Source organism: Chinchilla lanigera, unplaced genomic scaffold (assembly GCF_000276665.1).
Source record: "Chinchilla lanigera isolate Chin_1 unplaced genomic scaffold, ChiLan1.0 scaffold00107, whole genome shotgun sequence".
In the NCBI taxonomy this organism is placed as follows: domain Eukaryota; kingdom Metazoa; phylum Chordata; class Mammalia; order Rodentia; family Chinchillidae; genus Chinchilla; species Chinchilla lanigera.
Genome location: NW_004955508.1, coordinates 1,952,922 through 1,975,842, shown reverse-complemented (window position 1 = coordinate 1,975,842; position 22,921 = coordinate 1,952,922). Strand labels below are relative to the sequence as shown.

Genomic DNA, 22,921 nt, shown 5'->3' with positions numbered 1-22,921 from the left:
GGGCGGGCGGGATGTGGCGCCTGGTGCCCCCGAAGCTGGGCCGCCTGTCCCGCTCGCTGAAGCTGGCGGCGCTGGGCAGCCTGTTGGTGCTCATGGTGCTGCACTCGCCGTCGCTGCTCGCCTCCTGGCAGCGCAACGAGCTGGCCGACCGGCGCTTCCTGCAGCTCAATAAGTGCCCGGCGTGCTTCGGCACGAGCTGGTGCCGCCGCTTCCTCAACGGCCAGGTGGCGTTCGAGGCGTGGGGCCGCCTGCGCCTGCTGGACTTCCTCAACGTGAAGAACGTCTACTTCGCGCAGTACGGCGAGCCCCGCGAGGGCGGCCGCCGCCGCGTGGTGCTCAAGCGCCTGGGCTCGCAGCGCGAGCTGGCGCAGCTGGACCAGAGCATCTGCAAGCGGGCGACCGGCCGGCCGCGCTGCGACCTGCTGCAGGCCATGCCCCGCACCGAGTTCGCGCGCCTCAACGGGGACGTGCGGCTGCTCACGCCCGAGGCGGTGGAGGGCTGGTCCGACCTGGTGCACTGCCCGTCGCAGCGCCTGCTGGACCGCCTGGTGCGCCGCTACGCCGAGACCAAGGACTCGGGCAGCTTCCTGCTGCGCAACCTCAAGGACTCGGAGCGCATGCAGCTGCTGCTCACGCTGGCCTTCAACCCCGAGCCGCTGGTGCTACAGGTGGGCGCGGGACGGGGCGTCACCTGGGCGCGGGCGCTGCGGGTCCTCGGACGCCAGAGGGAGCTTCCTTCCGCCCTGGCGCCGCCGCCGCGCTGGGGCTGGCGCTGGGCGTCCCTTGCCCGAGCTCCCGGACCTTGCTGAGGTCCTTCCCGAAGTCATCGCGAGCGGCTTTAGACCGCGTGTCCCCCCGCAAACCCTCGCCTAGTGTCCCCGTGGCCGGCCTCACCTCGGCCCCGGAGTCTGTCCTCGCTTTGTGTCTTCCTTATCTAGCAGTGGTTCGGGGCAGGGAGGGGAGGATCAGGTCAGAGATTAAGACTGCGGTCTGCGATCGGAGTTCGTCCGGAGAGTGGTCCCAGTGAGGTCAGAACCCAGAAACCACAAAGTGAGCGGAGACCGCTGGATTGGGCTAGGGAAGGCTGAAGGCCGAGCCTGATCTTTGCCCCGCCGGCCCTGTGCGTCTGGTGATCGGGTTGCTGAAAGGCGATGAAATGTTATGCTCGGGTGGAAAACAGGGAGAGGAGTTTCTCTCCTCTTGCCCAATCGCCTTGTGTTCTCTTCTGATTGTATTTTGGAAGTAAATGTGCCTTTTAGGGGAATAGAATGAGATCCTGTTCCTGGGGACAGCAAAAAGAAAAGAGAAAAAAAAAAGTAGCTCGCCCTTGGGGTAGTGAAACGAGTGTCCACGCATTTCCACCCGGCTAGAGCGCGGTGTCCTTGGGCGGTGATTACAGCTGTGGGGTTGTGATTCCCCGAAAAGTTACCGCGCGCCTCTTTCATGAGAGTTTTGCTGCATTTCAGACACAGGGGGAAAATGATTTAAAATTGAATCAAGTAATTTTGGAATATAGTTCATGCCCTTTCGGTGGTACTGAGAATGTCACGAATGCCTGGAGGGTTTGTACTGGTTTTTTTTTTAATCTGAAACGCATGGATAGGAATGTGTAGCATTTGTTTTGCTTTTTCAAGTTCTCGGCTGCCCATTTTAGCTAATAGAAACCAGTATTGTTTGATTAGTTCAGCCATATAATCTCAACACAAATATTTCGCCTCAAATGAAATTTTAGTGTGAGTCTTAGTAAGTTTTAAGGTGTCCTAGGCTGTATGTATGTAAAGGGTTAATTTTGAAGTTCAAGTTGTATATTAAATACTGCTGTATCCTTAGTGGTGTATAGTTGAACTTTCTTCGAAGAAATTTACTTTATTTAGTAGCTCCAAAACTAGTCTTTAAAGGTTGAGTCCATATTTGTGATATCTACACAGCTGAATTTAAGTGATATATATATATATATTTTTTTTTTCTTCTGATTGATCTTTCCAGATAGAAATTGTGTTGTTTATATCAGCATGATTGGTTCCTGGAGAAAGCTTTAGCTGTAGTTTGCTGACGCAGGTAGTCTGTCAAAGCCTCTGGGACCCAAAAATTTAGTAAGGAGCTATCTTAGTAATGCATATTTCCTATATTTAAAACATTGGCTGCCTATGAAAAGAATTTTATCAAGTTATTATGAATTGGTGTATTAGAGATACCTAATATTAGGGCTAATGTTTTTAAAACATGTATCTATTTCTAGTTCTTTATAGACATAGTTATAGCTTCCAAATTTGAGAAAATTTGGACTGTGATTTGCACTAAGGTAAATGTGCTTCGTTTTGGAAGCTTTTCTGTTTTTGAAGTTCTCTTGGCATGTTTAGGTTGCTTTGGAGTTCAGATAGTGAAATGTGCTTCTGTCTTGTTTTCGGATTAGCTCTTTTCCTTAAACTATTTTCATCCTTAGTGATAACCGTATGTTAAAAATTCACAGGTATTATTTTAAACTTGGTGATGCAATTACTCTAAGTGGATGGATAAAGTATAGGATGAGTTTGTTTTTAGTGTGTGAGATGTGTGTATCAACCTTTGTGGACTATGACATTGGTGAACTATTTTTAATTTAGACAACCCAGTTCCCAGGAATGGTACTATTGTTTCAGAGGTAATTACATCCTCAATTTTATAGTCTTTCCTAACAGTCAGTCATATTGGCATGTTATTTTTCTTAATCTGATATGGAAGTAGAATATGACTTTTTAAAATAAGAGATCTTTATGTAGCTGTTTTCCTTATAAAACCACTCTTTTTGGTTAAAAGTCAGTAAATTCCAAATATAGGTGGTATAATTGAAGATCGATGATGGTATAAAACTAAAATGAAAAGTTTTAAATTCTTTGCTCACATGCACAGAAAAATCAATCACTCAAAACTGGCTACTTACATTTTTTTGCTTCATGTAGTTTTTAAAAATGTCTTACACGGGTGCCAGTGTGTGTTTTACAGTTTAAAGGGGAACTCACATCTTGTTTCCAGGAGAGGGAGCTACTTGTCGAACTTTTGGACAATTTTTGACAAACTAGATTTTTAAAAATCTTCTGTTGTCCAAAATCTAACTGTTTTTTTTTGGGGGGGGTGTCTTTAAAAGTAACTTCCTCAAACTATTCTTTAAAAAAAATTCTGTGTACTAAACATGCTTCCAGGATAAGCGTTTTAAAATTTCTTGATAAAGTAGGCACTAAAAAAAGACCCGAAGACCACTTAGAGTCTGTTTAGCCTATTGGTGTCTTCTGGTCTGAAAAAAATAAAAAATGGAAGTCTCTTATGTCTTGTAAAGAGATATGATAGTTTATAAAATACGTGCATGCATACCTGTCTATGTAAGTTTATAATACAAATTTCCCAGTGTGAGGCAGTTTGGTAGTTGGATGATTTTACAAGTTTAGGAAAGTTTTTCTACCACAGAATCATCTTCTCATAAAATTTTATGAACATCATTTTAATAAACATCATACCACCAACATAATGAGTAGTATCATCATCTTCTATTCTGGTACCTTCTTTTCCTCCACACGTTTTAACTTCAAGAGAAATGTTTTAATACTAAGCGAGTCATAATCCTATGGAAAAGAAAAAATGGGGAAGGGGAGCTTTGTTGATTTTTGTGTTGTATAGTAACAATCTTGGAATATTCACACATAGAGGTGTTAGGGCAGTTGGCAAGACAACATGTTATTTTACTGATAAATTTTCTGTAGTGTTTGTTCCTCTCTATGCTTGAATTTACAAAGAACTGTGTGTGTTTAGCGAAGAGGAGGAGAGAGACAGACAGACAGAGATATACTGTCTGGATTTTTCAAAGCCCAGAGAGTATCTGATTGTGAACTGGAGGTACTAAAGATGGTCTTGTTTATAAGAAATGAAGAATGATCTTAGTTAGGGGGAAGGGGGGGTGTGGATTTAGTTTTAATATTGTATTTGTAGAATTTTATTTGCCTTATATTTTCTGAATCATGGTTTTAATATGGTTTAATATATATGTAACTGTTATAGTTTAAGCTATGGTCTTTAAACTTCCATTTTATTTCTTGTAAATGGCAAAATAACCTGCTAGGCATTATATAGTATATCTGGTACGTAAGCATTAAATGAATGTTAGTAAATAGGTAAAAGTAGTAACTCTTACCATTAGTATACTTAACTAGCTGCTTTGTAGCTTACTTGGGATATGGGTCTTCTTAAAAACAGTGATTCTATCGGTTGTACTTCCAGCTAGACTGATATGTCTTCCTACATTAAGGGTTGAATTTTTTGAAAGAATTTTGAGTGAATGATGTTTATAATTTATACAGTGGAGAATATACTTTGAAAGTGCACTGCTAAAAATAGTTTTTGAAGTAAAGAAAAAATTACTGCTGTTTTGCTAATTGTACCATTTTGAGCAACTTGATAAGCTTTTTTATGGGACTCACTTCCTCCGTATAAAATGAGGCTGTTAGATTTGTTTTCCTATTTTTGACCTACCATTCTGGGGCTTTCAGATTCTTGATTTGAGAAATGTTTAGTCTTTTTTAAGGTATCTTCTGAATTTGGCTTTAACTGAGTTTAATGAAGGTCTTCTAAAAAGGAATTTGGAATTTGGATATAGATCTCTGCTGGAATGTAAGTTTAAATATTAAAAAATTGAGGTATGACAGCAAGATAGCAAGTTATTTTACTGATATGCTTTAATTTAGTATTCATACCTGCCTGTTCTTGAATTTACAGACGACATGTGTGTGTGGGTACACACGTGAGATAGAAGGGGAGAGACAGTAACCTTCTTTTAAACCTTTCTCCCTACCCCAGAATTTTGATACGCATGAAGTCAGATTAAAACAAAACAAAACCCAGAGATTTCTTTTAAGGGAAAAACATACAGAGAGGTATGTAGCCAAGCATTTTCTGGGGCAATAGTTTCTGGATGAAAGGATGTTCTTTTTCTACTTTGTCTCAGAGAGTTTTTCAAACAACAATTTAGGGAGCCACCCCCACTGGCTGTTGATTAAGTAGTTTAATTTCTAGATTTAGGCTTCAAAACACATTAGCATTTTTTAACTAATAAGTTCGTAAGCTTTTGAACTTTTGTTTTTTTCCTATTGAGATTTCCTTGACGCTTGACACTTACTACATTTCATGAAAAAACAAAAATGGGTGTGATGGCACATGCCTGTAATCTCAGCGTGTTTGGGTCGCTGAGGCAGGAAGATTGGAAGTTTGAGCCAGCCTGCGCAGTTTAGCCAAGATCCAGTCTCAAAGTTAAAAAAAAAAAAATTTAAAAGGGTTGCGTATGTAGCTCAATATGAAAGCCTGTGGATTTAATCCCTAGTATTATAAAATAAAAGCAGTAACAAGGCTGAGTAAATAGCTACTTCAAAAAGAGGGTGACTTAATTTAGAAAGACCCCAGAAAGAGCATTCTTAAGAATGCATCATTTCAGGACCAGTGGAGCATAATCATTTTGCTTCTTGGTGTAATCTCTAGATTTATCCATATGTTGACCATTGTTAATACTATCCTGTGTTTTCTGATATTTGAATTGTTTTTCATATCTGCACTGTATGGGTTAGTTTGTATTCTTCATATATGTTGCTGAAGAGTAGTAAGCTTGCTTTTTGGTGAGATCCTCCTTTCTAGACTTGGGTGGCTAGTTTCCCTGGGGATCATCAGACTGGTTTTTATTGTTTTTTCTGGCTTGTGCATTCTGGCCTATTTCCTGTGCTACTGTAATTGCTGCTAACACTTTATAGAATGCTGACTTCTTTCTTCCCTTTCCACTCATTACCTATCTATTAACCTAATAATGGCCTTAGAATGTAAAACCTGCATTTTTCTTATACATATGATTAACCTTAGTAAACGGTTGTAAAATGTTTTAAGACTGAAAATTACTAGTGTAAGGTAAGGATGGTCATTCATCCTACTTGTAGACTTTGCACATTATAAACATATATATTATATATTAAAATCTTACATACAATTTATAAATTCCTGGTAAGAAGTTATCTGTGGAAATACCTGGGAGCTCTTTGGAGTTGTAGTCCAAACAGAATTGTGTGTTCATTTGGCAGGTAGTCATCTTACAGACCATGTAGATTGAAAGGATGGAAAGAGCATTTAGCTTAATGTGATGGATTAGAGATAAATATGTATGTATTTTAATACATGTAACAATATATGTATTACAATCAATATAGCTTAAACAAACACTGAAATAAATATATATGCACACTGTCAGATGACTCATGTAAGGTGAGACAAGGTATATTTTGGTAAGAATGGGTACTAAGGAAAGTTTCATGGAGGAATTGAGACCTGAAGGTTGAATGGAATTTTGCCAAAATAAGAGTAAGGGGTAGCAGGAGTGATGCAGGCATTATATTAGTCAGCTTTTCCATCACTGAGACACAATACCCAACATTTGCAATTTAAAGAGGAGAGTGTATTTTGGCTTATAGTTTCAGTGGGTTCAGTCCATGGTATACTGGCTCCAAGGTAGAAAACTCTATGGTGGAACAGTCCAGGTGGGTGGGGGAGTAGGAAGCTGCTCACATCATGGCAACTGTGAAACAAAGGGAGAGTTGGAGTCTGAGAGGGAGATACATCCTCCAAAAGCATACCCCAGTGACCTGATCTTCTGACCAGGGCCCCTTAGTAGCACATTTGGCTGTGAACTCATCATTAGATGCATATAGTGCTGCCATGATCCAGACACCTTCCAGAAGCTTTCCCTCTGAACATAAGACCTTTGAGGGATGTTTTAGATCTAAAGTGTAACAGACAGTATTAAAAAACAAGACAGTATTAAATAACAAATGTTATTCATAGTCTGTATTTCCACAAAGATGTTGGATGACATTGGGCAAATCACTTAATGTTTTAGATCCTGGATTTTTTAATCAGTAAAATAGGGATGTTAGTACTTACCTAACAAGATTGTTTTAAAAGTTAAGGCCAAGTAGTAGTATTCAAATATGTGTAGAATATCTTTATTGTGGACCTTTTTATAATGTACTTTTTGCAAGTCACTTTATTCAGTTTTTATACAGCTGTAGCATTTGATAAATTCATTAGTACATTATATTGATATCTGGTTCAGAAGTATATAATACAAGTTTATTGGGTGTAGTAATTTTAAAATGGTTCAGGGATTTGTCCCAGATAGAGTAAAATGAATCAATATTATAGGAAAAGTGTTTGCATAAGCATTCAAAAATACAGTTTATTTTTCTATGAATGTCATTAGATTTAGTAATTTAATACATTTGTGAATGGTATACTGAAAAATAGAGATTATATCTTGGCTATATATGAGCATTCTTAGAATCTTAAAAGATTATTATCTGAAGTAAGTATGCTGCTTCAGGATCTTCATGTTTGTCTCTTCTAGTGCTCTTTTGGAGTTTTAGTTGTGAGGAGACTTGACAAAAATTGTATAGTATTGTGCAGTAATGCCAAGAACTGATCTCTTCACCCTTGGGATACAGTAAGGAAGACAGGCAGGGGCATATTTTGTACAGCCTTTGCCTTCTGGAACATTAAGTGTGGGCAGGAAACAAAGAGCATGATAATTTTCTATATTATATCCTATAAAGAGAACATCTCTGGTACTAAGAGAATTCGATTCTCTAACTGTGGATGGAGTGATGGTTTAACATGAGTGATGACAAAGAGCACCGTTTTAGCTGAGGTGTGAATGAGGAGAAAAAGCCAGTGTGCTGAGTTCTGCTGGCTGGAGTTTTAGGGTAAGAGCTGTTCAAATCCTAAGGCTCCAACATCAGATCAGACATGGGAGCAGGGAAGTAGTAGAATACAACAGAGAGGCAGGCAGGGATTAGATCCAGTGTACCCTTGTACCATGCTTAATGGGCTAAGATTTTATTTTTAGAGCAGTGGGAAAATTAGAAGTGGTTTTAGCAGGGCCTGATTTGTGGAGAATGTGGGTTTTTTTGTTTGTTTGTTTGTTTTGTTTTTCTTCCAGTACCAGGAACTGAACTCATGACATTGTGCTTGCGAGGCAGGTGCTTTGCCCCTGAGCTAAATCCCCAGCCCTTGTAGAGAATGGATTTATAAGGAAAAAGAAAAAAGTCAAGGCTAGAAGCTTTTACACTTGTGGGAAAGGTCTTGGTGATTTGGATTAAGAACTTGCAACAGCGATTATGAAAAACAGTCAGACCAAATTTATTTCAGAACAAAAGCTTCTAAACTTGCTGTTGTGTTTAAGAGCAAGGGAAAAATAAAGGGTTATCTTGGGTTTGGAGCCTGAACAATTATTGCATGACTGTTCCTTATTATGGGGAGAAAGCCCAGAGAAGAAATAGGTTGAGTGAACCAAGAGTTTTGTTTTGGCAATTTTAAATTTAAAGCAACAAGAATACCAATGTAAAACCACAGTCCAAATATTTAATGCAGGAGGACATTACTTGTAAGCAAACAGGCTTTTCTTCCAAGGGACTGTGTTAATTCAATTTGTGTTTTAAAGAACCGGGAAGTTAGTACTGTTCTACTTGTCAAGCTGAGAAGTCAGTCTTGACTAAGGAAAGATAGCATTCTGAGGTTATTGAGTCCAGAAGCAGCTTATAATTACTTTTTTCCTTTGAAATTTTGTTCTTATTGAGAGCAAATGTTTGAGTGTGGTGTTTGTAGTTATATTGTATATTCAAGTTAGAAATGTAGATGGTAGTTGCTGGTGAGGGTAAGAAAGGGTGGGTTGAACCAGTACATTGTTGCATATTTAAAACTTGTAGCCAAATGAGATGTTTTTTTGCAGGGGGGGGGGAGCATTTCTTAAGCTGTTTATTCTAAAATATGATTTATGTCTGATAAATGTACATATTTTTTCTTCTTAATGTATTTTAACATTGGATTTCAATTTTAGAGACAGCTATTGCACATGATACTCAGTGGATGACACAACCTTACTATTTTCAAGGCATTGCTTAATATTGCTGGAATTTGAGGTGGGTGGAAATGGCATTCAGAAAATTATTTCATAATAAATGGAACATATCCTATGACTTAAAAATCTTGAGATTGTTAAGCTTCTACAGTGTTTGCAATGGATTTTGGCCATTACTTGGCAGTATAAAGAAAGAAGCTAAGGTCGTGGGCAAATTCTAGCAAAAATTAGGTAACCATTAAATCAACCCAGCAATTTTACTATATTCCTTCTCCAGACAGTTCACAAAACTGTGAACACATTAGTCTGTCACCAGCACAGTACAGTTGACTAATCTGTATGAACAGCTGTTACAACATGCATTACCACAATGGGATTTCATTCAAATTTGGGCCTTTAGAAAGAATTATAAGCTTTAAATTGAATCTTTAACATTTTTATGCTTTAGGTACCATTTACTTTCTAAGGGAGTTCTAAAGTTTAAATTCATAATTGTTTTTGTGTGGAAATGCCAACTATATAGAAAATTTGACCATCAGATTTTAGATTGTATATTTTGATTATTAACAGACTTTTTTTGAGGTTAGTTTGTTTATACTAGAAATTCCTTCCTAAAAAAAAAAAAAGTTTTGAGTGGTAACACAGCTCTTGTTTTGTATTCATTTTTTTCTTTTTTAGGTGAACTGAAAAGTTATGTTCCATTCAATGGAATGTTAATGAAGTAATCAATGATTATAAAACACATATTTCTGATATGGAAGGAATTTTGATCTTTTAAATTTAGTTTAGCAAGGCTCCTTTCGATTACACAGGAGAGAAAAGGACAGTAGAACACAAACACTGTTAAAGTTGATCTTACTTTAATCGGTTAGTTTCATTCATTGTTTGAAAATAAATAATTGAAAAGATACTGTTACGTGTTTTTATTCATGTATTTATGTCTCCTTTTTTGTGGCTGCTATAACATGTTAGAATCAGGTTATATATTGTGATATTTTATAAACTTGTTTTTGGAATAGTGTTGTATACCACAGGGGAATGGTTGATTCCAGTATGTAAGGTAGTCCTGAATGTAAAGATTTTGACATATCTTTGTTTTCCATAACCTGCAGTGAAGACCGTGTTGAAGACTTTGTGTTTTATTCTGTAATCCCAGCATGATTTATTCGTTATTTCTCCTCCATACCCCATTACTTCAAGCCGTTGCTTCATTCATTTCACTGCAGCTTCACTGGCCTTTTTTCCTCATCACTTTAGCATATGTGTGGAGTGTTCTTACTCCCTTTCCTTACTCATCCTTTTGGCTCCACCTAAGTAGAGCTGTCCTAGGGTAAATAGTACCACATTGTTTTTGCAGCGTAATGTTTGCTTGTGGGGCGCTCCTCTGTAGCGTATCTTTCTAAAATCTGAGAAAATTCTTATTGGATTGAAAAGTTCTATGAGTCTGTTTTTAATCTGTTTTGACTTTTGCAAAAAGAATTATAGCTACCTTGGCTTTGCCTTTTACCCTCATATATGACTTTAGGCAAATCAACACTGTATTAAGATTGAATTATATTTACCATTCAGGTACCTTCCAATTCTGTGTCTCTCTGAATGCACTGCCCTGTTTTTAATCATTAAAATATAATGATATCTTTTTGATTTAGGTCTTGATAGGTCATTTCAGCATTTGGAATTGGTGGTTTTTGTTTACAATAAATAAAAAGCACCATTGTCTTAGTTACTTTTTTCTTGTTGCTGGGACAAAATACCTGATGCCCAAAATGAAGGAAGGAACTGTTTATTTAGCTTACAGTTTGTGGAGGTTTCAGTCCATGCTTGGCTCACCGGGGCAGAGTGGCACATGGCAGAGGGCAAAGGTTCATGGCAAAAACAAGAGCAAAAGGGAGGAGTGGCAGCAAGCAGCCTCTTTCCCTCCCTTACATTATAAACAAGCTACCCCCACCTAAGGGCCTTGTAGCTCTCACATAATCTCCTTGTGCTCCTCTTGCACAGGCTCAGAATGTATACAAAGTAAGCACCCGGGCTCTCTGCTGAGTCACTTAGCCAAATGTCTAGACTCCCCAAATTGATACAATGTATCAACCATAACAACCATCAAGGGCTATGTTTATGTGTATACATGTTACCACATTTTTGATTTCTCACATTATTACTATTTATGGATGCTTTGTACATTCTCATAGCTTCACATCTTTTTAAAGTTTGGTAACCACTTTGTGTACCTCATGATAAATTAGAAATTATTAGAGGACAGTGAATATGTTTCTGTAATTTAGTAGTTGCTTATATTTTGAAGGTGTTACTTGCCTTTTGGTAGGTGTTGAGAAAATAAGCACATTTTGATGAATATCTACCTTATGGTATGCAGTTCTTCGTAAAGTATGTGATATGTCATTTTTTCTTTTAGTATTGGATTGTTTCATAAATATGGCAATACAAACACTATCCCAGGTTTAAGAATAAGAAACCAAGAAGTTATACTTGCCCATAGCTGTAGCTAGTGAAATGTAGATAATTGAGGTGGACATCAAAATTTAACCTTGTATTTTCAGGTTCATTGTTCCATTTATATAATGAACTATACTGTCCTGTAAATGTAGAAATTTTGTTAAATACTATATGCAATAGCATATAAATATCTTATGATTTTAAATCTTTAATATCAACTATGTTTTTTTTTTTGGTTTTTCTCCGGTACCGGGAACTGAACTCACGACCTTGTGCTTGCCAGGCAGGCGCTTTTGCCGCTGAGCTAAATCCCCAGCCCCTCAACTATGTATATTAATATCACCTCCATTTAATTTTTTTTCTTATACTGAATGATGATGACCGTCCTGGTTTTGTTTACTTGGTTCTGAAACTTTCTTTTTAAAATATTGTTAGTGTATACAGTATTGTTACTGATACTGTTTGGGTTTTATTGCCCCTCCCAAAAAAAAGAAATGCCCATATCTGGTATTAAGGTTTCATAATCATATATTTTATTTTTGGAAATTAATAGTGAAGGTGTTTGTAATATTTACCTGAACCTTAGCAGTTTACTATGGTTTGTTTCTCTTAAGTTTCCTTTTTTTTTTTTTTTGTGGTGCTGGGTATTGAACCAAACTGTTGTGTCTTTGTGTAATCTTAACTATCACATTAACTCAGATTGTATTGGGCAATTTGAACTCCAGTTTTTAGATTTTTGTTTTAAATAAGAAAATATAGGCCCCTACATCAAACTACTTACCTTAGCTGCTGTGTTTTATTCCATTTGAAAATTTAGTAATCAGGAAGAGTTTGTTTTTCATACTGCTTGATATGTTTAATAAATCCAAGCTCTGGTGTCTTAAAGTTTTCTCTCTCAAATTCTGCTTGGCCATTTGCTTCAAATGAAAATTAGAAATATTTTGGCTTCCCTTGAGCATTTTTGTGTACTACCATGTGTTTAATAACATTCTATTCTCATTAATGAAATCTGACTGTTTTAATTATACAGGGAAAACTTCTTGTCATATGAGCAAATGAATTTATTAAAGTTCTTGCAAAATGCTAGGTAAGGAACTATCTGAAAGAATTGTGCTCTTCTTAAAATGAGATAACAGGATTTCAGTTAAAATTATCAGGAAGCACTATATGAATATAAAGTTTGCTCATTGTGACATTTGTTCATACATTTTACCCTCTTCTGGGGGACTTGGGTAATGAAGTGTAGATTTGACTGTTGCTTGCCAATTGGAAAGGCTCCAAAAACAAGGAGGCATTTGTACATGTGCAGATGTTGGCAGGGTTCCCTTTTCTCCTGTTGTCAAAGACCATTTTATTTTCACAAAGATATGTTTGTATCTGTTCTACAATATGGCATGTGAATAATATACCAATAGTGTATGGAGGAGTGTTTTGTTTTACTTTTCCATGGCAAAATTATATAACTTCCTGTATTTACTTATCCTTAGTGCTTTCACTTTTTATATCGGTGACTTTCTACATGAACACTTCTAGAAAATAGTTAAACCATTTGTAATCGTACGTAACTAAACTGTCAAGGTCATTGGTATTTTAAATTGGCAGGCAGTTAAAAATAGTGAGTAGTTAGAAATCAGTTTTTCTACTACACACTGAACATGAGCACGTTTTCCTAATCCCCAAAAAGAAATTAAAAAACCCTCAGCCACAAGACTAAAAATGTGCTTGCCTCTAATTTCTAGTCAATAAATAAAGTCTCTGCACTAAAATTGTATCAGTCTACCAAATTTAAAGATTCATAGTTTCTAAATTTTTCGTAGAATTACTGTTTTCTCACAAAACTGCAAATCTAAATATTTGAAAGGTACAGACACAAAGAACAAGTAAGATTGTTATGCATTAATAGTCTTAAATTGAAGAACAAATGAAAATTGGGAATTATGAAGTTTTAAAAGTCTTTTCTGTTACACAGTTCATAAAAATTTTAATTTAACATTGCTATTGTGTTTTGACAATTAAAACTCAAGGTAAAGTTGATGTTGCCTGTTCTCTTAAGATTTAAAGAGCCTTACCTCTAGCACTTTAAATGTATATCAATTGTTTAATTTTTAACAGTGGAAGTAGGCTATGTTTATACTCAGTAGTAGTGGTTTATTGCAAGATTATACTTAAACATTTCATAATTTCTTTTTTTCCAATATAAGGGAAGATTCCTAGCCTGAACAATGGCTCTTTGAACTCACCTATGGTCTTGTGATCGTACCTAAAAAGTTGCTGAAAATATCACTTCCTATCCTTTTTTTCCTGCAGTGCTCATTTTGTAGTTACATGTTTCAGTTATAAAACTCATTAAATAAACAATTGGAAGGCTGGGCCATAGTGAACAGAAAAATGTGATCAGGGAAAGGAAAATAAGACTAACCTGAGGCTTGGAGTAGGGGTTGCATTGGTGAATCAGTTTGTTCTTTGCCTGCTTTTGGATGTAGTTTAAAAAGCCCAAGAATTCCTCTGACTACTTCTGGAATAGCTCGGGCACCTATTAAATGCTGTCATGGGCCTCTGCCACATTTTAGCAACTGACATCCTCCTCACAATGATTTGTTTGGTGTCTAGTCTGCTAAAATAAAAGCCTATGGCTACAGAGGCTGTTTAGTTCACTCTTACTAATAGCACTGGACAGTACCTTGGTTCTGGTAAATATTTGCTTGTTAGTAGACCTGCAGTCCTGTCTGTTCAAAAATTGGGATTGGTTGATCTCATTTACTTGAGTCAAGGTACAAGAAAGCATACTTTGAGATTTGGTAATAAAGACTGTGAGCTGTTGATCAGTTTTATTCTGAGATTTTGATAAGCAGGACTTGTTGAATCTTCTTTTAATTTTAAAAATGTAAAGTTGCAGTCATACCATGGATCGCTTCTTGGCCTTTTGGCTAAGATCAAGTGCGGTCATACCACGGAGCTTGAGTGCTGTGAAACTCCTGTGTGAATGTGTGAATTTGGTACTCGATACATTTTGATATAAAAAATTTTGTCCCAGTACTTGTTTGTTTTGCGCTGAATTTGGTGTTGATTGCCTCCTATCTCACTACCCTTTCCAGCCCCCCTCAAAGTAATTTGCTATTCATTGCTTTTGGTGTCATCCTGCCTCTTAGAATGAATTAACAGTAAGTACCGAGGTAGCACCGTGTTTATTTCTAGGGATGTATAGTAATGGTAAGATTTGCAGAAGAAATGAAAATCATCTCTAATGAACTGTTGATTGTAACAAGAAAGTCCAAACTTACTCTAGTAGCAGTCTTTACTGAGAGGGGTTTGAGAGAAACCTAGAACACCTTCATCAGAATCTCTTCTAATAATAAGATAATTGTTTTGTAGAGTTTTCCTTCGGATGAGGGTTGGCCGTTTGCAAAATACCTTGGAGCGTGTGGAAGAATGGTGGCTGTAAATTATGTCGGAGAAGAACTGTGGAGTTACTTCAATGCACCCTGGGAGAAAAGAGTGGATCTTGCTTGGCAGTTAATGGAAATAGCAGAGCAACTTACAAACAATGACTTTGAATTTGCACTCTACCTCCTGGACGTCAGCTTTGACAATTTTGCAGTTGGTCCTCGAGATGGGAAGGTAATCATAGTGGATGCTGAAAATGTTCTGGTTGCTGACAAAAGATTAATTAGACAAAGTAAGTATATAACTTCTAGATTTATTTTCTTACATACATTTTTTTCTGTATCAAAATGATATTTTATGAAGTAAGCCTTGAATTTCCTCCTTAGATGACAACCTCACATCTTTCTTTGCTTTGTATAACCAGTATCAGCGAATAAATATTTATTTATTAAACTTCCACTCTTTAGTCATTTTCTCCATATATAGTAAAATATCTTTGGGGGTTAGTGAATGTGAATATAGTGTGTGTTTCCTCACACATGCTTGTGTGTGTGTACATGTCTTTCACTTACTGTGTGCTATATTCTGTGGGTTAGGAGTCTATAAGGTTTGTATTGTTACAACTTTCCAGAGAGACTTCACATTTCATTGGGGTCTCTTACAGTGATATTTCGTGTTTTCTTCTCTGGGGCTCCTACAGGGATGGTTTGATTTTGTCTTTAAGTATTTGGATGATTCTTAGCATCAAAGATCTGACTTTAGTTTGATATGCTGATTATTGCATTTGACCTCAAACTTTGTTCTCCATTTATTTCTGAGTTCTCCATAGGATAAATAGGCAGAGTATGTGCCACAGAGAATTTAAAGTGTTAAGGATAAACTGGTGCTGTACTCTAGAACCAGTTCATTTAGAAGAAGAACCTGAAGGGTTATTGCTGTGTGTTGAGTCTTGTATTTTGAATCCTATCCCATTATGTCCTGTGGTGGAAGGGAAGTAAGCATTGCTGTACTAACAGAAAGTGCGCATTTGTGGCACCTGAGAAATGGAACTAATATAACAGTAATATATTGACAATTTTGTAGAATCTTAGCCTTATCCTGATAAGTATTTGATTTTTCTCACTGCAAATTTTGATTCTTCGCTCACCCTTGAAAGGTGCTATTTCCTGCTATGGAAGTCTTCATTCACAAAGAGAATGAGTGCCCTACTGGAGTGTCCCACTCGCCTCTTAATACTTACGCAAATGTTGTAGTAGGTTGCACTGTGGTTTTCTTTTTTAAAAGTGTACAGGTCAGTGGTTTTTCATGTATTGATAGTTTTTGCAGTTTGCCTAAACTTTTCATATTTTCACTCCAGTGTTTGTCATTTTTTTGTTTTTCACTTTACACAGATCTTCTTAGAGTAAGAGTTACAGTTTTATACTGTGTCCTGACTTTCGTGAATCCAGCCATACAGCTTCCGCATGCTTGCCTTTCGTACAGGAGCATTGCTGTAGTGCTGCTTCAACTCTGGCCAGCTCTTCTCAAATGTCTTACAGTAGGGCCCGAAAATAGCCATTTTGCAGAAGACCTTTATTCACTCTCTCTTTCCATTTTTTAGTAAGTGAATTTTTTTCTTTGTAGGGAAATTGAAGCTTTGTTGTTGCAACTCCATCAGTGCGCTTCCCTTTATTATCACTTCTCTTTTTTTTAGACAGTGGATTGGATCTTTCTTTTAGAACTTGTAGCAGTTATCCTCAACTTCCCATTCAAGTTAATCTCCAATGTTTTGACTTCCCCATAAACAAGTACATGCAAGAACCCTTTCTGTTTCTCCTTGATTTCAGCCGTTCTTAAAAGTACTGCTGATTTATGTATGTCTCTCAGTCTCCATTCTGGTAGTTTCTTTTTTTAATATAATTTTTTATTTTATTAGCATGTTTGTAATTCATGTTACGATCATCTTGGGAAATGGTTACCTGTGCTTATCATAGCTTGTTTCTTTTTTTAAAATCTTCCTCCTCTTCCCGCGCTCTCCCTTCTCCTTCTCTAGTTCCCGTAAGCACTTTTTCATCCATGTTGATATTATTTGTCTTAGCTCGTGTTATGGCGTACAGTGTATACATAGACTGTGGGGTTTTTAGGTCCCTGTACGTGTTCCTTTGTCTCTTCTATCCATCCTTTATCATTTTCTTTGTTTGTACTCTGCCTCACTCAGTGCAGTATCCATTCATTTAACCCATGAGAACCTAATTCAGATTGCTGCTTTGCTTTAGGAAGTACCTAGTCAGTAAATGGGGAAAGTGACTTTTTCTTTCCCCTTCAGAGCTTTGTGCAAGTGCTCTACCACTAAGCTACAGTCTGGCCCTTTTAATTTTTAAGACAGGATCTCACAAAATGCTCAGATTGGCCTCAAACTTGAGACCCTCATACTTGAACCTTCCAGGTAGTGGGAGTTCCAAGTGTGTGGCCCCTTGCCTAGTTCAGAAAATAACTCTTGATTGATAACAACTTGAAATTCTTTCCCTCTTTATCTTCCTTCTATTAGAATACTCACTTTTTAAAAATATAAATCAGCTCTCACTTGCTTAAAGGATTTTAATGACTTCTCGTTGTTCTTCAAGTAAAATCCAAATTCCTTACCAGGGACAGTCTGTGACCGGGCCTCATACTACTTGATTTAGTACCCTTCTGTCCTTTCCCCCGAGACTTCAGGAATAATGGGCTTTTGTCCTCTTGAGTGAATCTTTCTAATTCAGGGTTTTCCCCACTGCAGTTTCCTCTCCCCAAAATGCCTCATCTTCTTTCCGTATACTATATAGCTAGCTACTTATCTTCTGAGCTGTAGCTCAGTCAAGCACATGCATGATAGTGTTTCGTAATGTGGGGTTATAATTCCAACCTTAAAGTCATTTCAAGTCTGGTTCGACTTACGTGTGTGACATACCCTCTTAAATATCTTAGTTATTTTATTTACATTATAAAAATTAATGCAAACATGTTATTAGTACCTGTCTTGTCCTCCAGTTAGAACCTTAACCTATACCCATGTTTTTCCCTGTTGATATTTGTCACAAATGTTTCTCCAGTCAGTTTTTATTTCTATGCCTTCATTGATTCTCTTGTCATCTTGGTCCCTCCAGTCTTTAACCCAGAGTTATCTTTCTAAAAACAAATCACGGTCGTAATCCTTCTAGTTGTAGCCTGGTTCTCTAAGCTTTTGTCTACTAGCCCTGGTACCTAATGTCAGCCACAGTGAAGTTCTCATTTTTTCCTCAATCACTGCAACAATCTTTTAAGTGCTTGCCTGGACCTAGAATGCTGTTTTCCTTTATTGTTTTTCTGACTTGTTTTATTTTAAGACCTAAAATCAGCTGTACTCCTCTATGCAGCCTTCTGTAGCTCCAGCCAGAAGTAGCAGATCTTCTCTCGTCTTCTAGCTCTGTATCGTACTTTATGAATCAATAGTCTGAACCTGTAAGTGGTAAGGATCGTGTATGATTCCTCTCTCTGCATTGATGGACTCCCAGTAGATAGTTATGTGAATTAATATATTTAAATGTTTACATTTATAAGGTACTTTTATGTATAGTAGTATAGAACCAATACATTATGAGAACTTTTAAACTACATTTCTCTTCTGTTTTTCCCTCTTTTACAGATAAACCTGAAAATTGGGATGTATGGTATGAAAGCAAATTTGATGACTGTGATAAGGAGGCTTGCTTATCATTCTCAAAAGAAATTCTTTGTGCTCGTGTCACTGTGGACCACAATTATTATGCTGTTTGTCAGAACCTCTTATCCAGACATGCCACCTGGCGTGGTACCTCTGGAGGACTTCTTCATGACCCACCAACTGAAATTGCCAAAGATGGCCGACTCGAGGCCTTACTGGATGAATGTGCCAACCCAAAGAAACGCTATGGCAGATTCCAGGCAGCCAAGGAGCTGCGTGAATATCTGGCACAATTAAGTAATAATGTCAGGTAGTCTAAGGTGAACTTTACTTTTTTTTTTTCTTTTCTCCATTTAAAGAGCACTGGCAAAACTAAACCACCAGAAACTATCTGGAAAAGTGGAATTTGGAAGTGTTATATCCAGAGGATGCTAAACTTGCACTGATATATCTTACATTAACATCCATCAAAATAAGACATTACTACAAAATTCACGTGATGCTTCTGCAAGTAAATACTTTGGAGACTTGAGTTATCAGTGACTGCTTTGCCCCTCCCCCATGCCTGAGTGGATTAATGAATATTGTTACGCTATTGGAACTGAGTCTGATAGTTACATTGGCTTGTGTATCAAAGGGTACTTGATAACTTAGTTTGCATTACTATCATGATTTTGTGAATCTCTTGCATTTACTTTGAATGTCAACTTAGATTGGCCTGTTTTATAGGCCACTTATTCCTTCTGATGTATAGGTGTTTTATTTTCCATTTTTATGATTTTCTTAATTAAATATTACACATTCAGGTTACTGTAGGTGTTCATTTAAATTTTAGCTAGTTTTCATTCAGTACTATGCGGTACATATTTACTGTTAGGGCAGGAGTCCCTGGTTTATTGTGTTTTTCTTTTCATTTTTTTTTTTGTTTTGTTTTGTTTTTTGTTTCAAAAAACTTGAGTATTTTATTATGTACATACTTTCCCTCTGCCTTCTGTGTTTTTGCCATTTGCATGACATCATTTCAGGTTGTTTAAACAATTACATCCTTCTATGCCAGTAATTGTAAATGTACATTGAATATGAAGTTCAGCATATGTTACAAAATGTCATTTCATCCTTTACTAAAGGCTTTAAAAAGAGTACACTAGTAATTACACCTTGGTAATTTTGGTTCAGAAAAAAATATAACATAGTATTTTTAAAATGCTAACTAGTCCAAGATAGTAATGCATATGCCAAAGAAATATTAGACCTAGTCCTATGTTTAGAATTTAAAATAGAATTGGTCACCTTATTCTTATTACCCTACTTCCAATATTTTAGCTCTGTCATAATTCATATCTCCTTGATTATTCTTTAAAACAAGCTACTGCTTTCAAGAACATGTGACTTAAAGGTATTTTACACTTCTATTAACTGGTAGTTTTGCAAAATTAACAATGTAGTCACTGAGTTTGATCAGGTGTCAGAACCTTTTATTTATTGATAGGCTAAAAACTTTTACAGTAAAGCAGACAATTAGCTAGTCTTCTCAGCAAAGTCTTCTTTACCCAATTGCTAAAAATCAAAACATCAAATTTAAGCATGTGGATACAAATCAACAAATTGTGAAATTTGTAGACTATTTTAAAAGTTATTCTCACTATAACGTATGTGGTTTTTTTCTGTTTGAAGTTATTATTCATGTTTACAGCAAAGTTTGGTGTAGTGTGCAGTAGTTAGTTTTAGACTGACTTTACCTAAATCAGAAAGTGGTTAAAATATGTACAACCAAAGCCAAGTTTTTCTTTTTCATTCATTCAGTGACTATTTATTGAGCATCGACTTTGTGCTAGGCACAGTAGTAGCTGCTATACATGGAACATGACATATAGTTAAGTAATTTTATCACATACTTTAATGTAGCTATGTCCTAAGTTGAAATTATATTATTAGGATGGTGTGTTCACATTATTTGACTTTTGTGATGAAAATTCTGTTTGTATCATCTAAAATTAGGTTGCTGCAAAAAAAGAGGAAGGTGGAATTAATAACGCTATTTTCAGTTTTAAAACTGGAAGAGATTCCCATTATAAAGTAGATTGCGTTATGTTAATTTTAATATATCAGTTCATCGCATAGCTCTCAATGAAACGTTTAAGTGCTAAAGAATTTTACTAAGATGACTTTTTACAACTTTGGAAAGATTTTGAAGGGAGTAGGAAAAATCAGTTATCCCAGCATTCCCCTCTTAACTCAGACCTACCAATAAAATATGTAATTTCAAAATGGGACATCTTTTATATTTGATAAGTATTCATTACAAACCTTAGAATGGTTTAACTAACGTTTATCTTACCGTTGGGATGAGTGGTTATAATTGTGATTACAGAGGGAAAGTAAGGAAACACTGCCAGCAGTGATTGCTACTACTTGGTAGTTTTTTATAACTACCTTTCCCCCCCATGAGATTATGTGGAATTTCTTTAACTTTAGAAAAGATTGAGAAGAGAGTAGAAGAATTAGAAATTTAAAATTACAGGGAAGAATATGTATGTGAAAAGCAATAAATATTTTGTTCACTTTGCTATCAATATATTCACTATTAGATATTTATTATACAGCAGCAATTTATATTTTTAATCATTGCCCATTAATAGACGCAGTAAAATATTTTTGAATCAGACATTTGGGGTTTGTATGTGCATTAAAATTGTCTTTTGTACTGTAAGTTACTGTTTAATTTGAATATTTTATCAGAACTGTCTCCCTGTGCCTTTATAATGGAAAGTTGTTTCTACAACTTTTAATGATCTTAATAAAGAATACTTTAAGAATCACACATTTCAAACTATCTCAACTTGATTTGTGTATATTTTTCTGGAGTGGAAAATGAGGTTTTGTTTTGCATGTATTTTTGTTATAACTTATGAAAACTGGTTTAAAGTAAGGTGTGTGTTTTTATTTTTTTCTTTAATAGGAATATCTTTTACTATAAAATGGAATTTGTAAACGCAGTTGCATTATGGGAATGTTCTAATGTATCCAAGAGAATAAATATAACAAATGGTAGTATAACCGTCATTACACTAAGTCCAAATGTTAGCAGCATGAAACCAAACTTAATTCATTTTACTTTCCCTAGTTTAAGCAAATGTGAACTACATGATTTTGGTGGGGTGGGTGAGACAGTGTCCTTTTGTAAATCAGGCTGGCCTTTAACTCATTATGTAGGCTCACTATGTAACCCAGGCTGGCAGGAAGTCACGGCAGTTCTGCCTTATCTTCCCAAGTGCTGGGATTACAGGGGTGCATCAGCTTGGCCTGCTGAGCTACTGTATGAATTTGATTCATATGTACATGGTAAGCGTTTTTTTCCTCCAACAAAATCACAACACCTTTTCAAACCAGAAAATTAAAAGTAATACTTCAATAGCACCAAAGCAGAAAAGCTAACACCAATTGTTTTTTGCAAAAGTTCTACATCTAGCTGTGGGGATTCTGACCCACTAGCTGTATATACAGACCAGTTTCGTAGTCAATAACAAGAATAATGAAAATAAATTAAAACATAAAAATGTATGCTTTTGAAGTGATACTAAAAAACAACAACTAAAACGGTCAAGTTGGTCATCTTTGAAAGGATCTTGAGGAATTCTGAAACCTGGTAAGTTGGAGATAAATATTTCTCCTGCCTTATGTCAGGACACCCTGAGGTGAGGAGAGAATTTTGTAGAATACATGGAATTATCCTAGTTAACATATACAGAAGTATTAGAATATGACCATTTGGCAATTTCTGAGGCATTTACAAATCTAAGTGGATAATCAGTGTCTACTGAAGCGATTAGTGGAAAAATTGATAAGGTACATGTGGATCAGAATGGCAACACCTGAACCTGTAGATCTACCTTACAGTGTGTCCCTTGATAAGAGTCTGGATAGTACCTAGTACCACCTATGAAGTGTCGCGCCAAAAAATAAAAACAAACTGGAATTTGATGAAGCCCCTGTATCTTTCCATTGATGGGAGGTACACAGCACAAAAGGACATGTTAAAAGACACCATGGGGGTGCAGTCAACAAAATACAGTTATGGGCAGTTTTATGGAAATCTGACTTTTAACAAGTTACAGGGGAAAGGAGAAACTTTTCCATTAAAAAAAACTTAAATACAAAGGAACTGCAAGAGTTATCTTCCATTCTGATGAGAAGAAATCAGTTATTTAAAAAAAATAGAACTTTGGACACTATACAAAATGAATACTTTTTGTAATCTCACCCATTTAAGTTTTTCACTTTAATATGTAGAAAAGCCATAAAATGCCTGTGCTACTATTAATAAAGCTGTAGATTACTAGTATATGATGTTAAGTATTAGTCTAAACTCCAGACAAGAACATTTTCTTTCAAAATATTACTTGTCCATAGTTACAAAAAATGGATAGTGGTTAGATCTGAGGCTCAGTTTTTCTGCCCGGTTTCTGATTAATTTTCTGGTTGGCCTGAACATTTTTTCTGCTTTACCATCT

At 36.6% G+C, this 22,921-nt stretch overlaps 1 protein-coding gene across 1 annotated transcript; it reads left to right on the top strand.

Moving 5' to 3' along the window:
- On the top strand, positions 1-21,243 carry LOC102008647 (chromosome unknown open reading frame, human C3orf58; the record flags this gene model as incomplete). Its single annotated transcript, XM_005407727.2, is given in 3 exon segments — positions 1-668; positions 14,741-15,044; positions 18,393-21,243. Coding segments are annotated over 3 exon segments (1,293 nt in total). The 3' UTR covers positions 18,725-21,243.
- Positions 21,244-22,921: the final 1,678 nt, after the last annotated feature.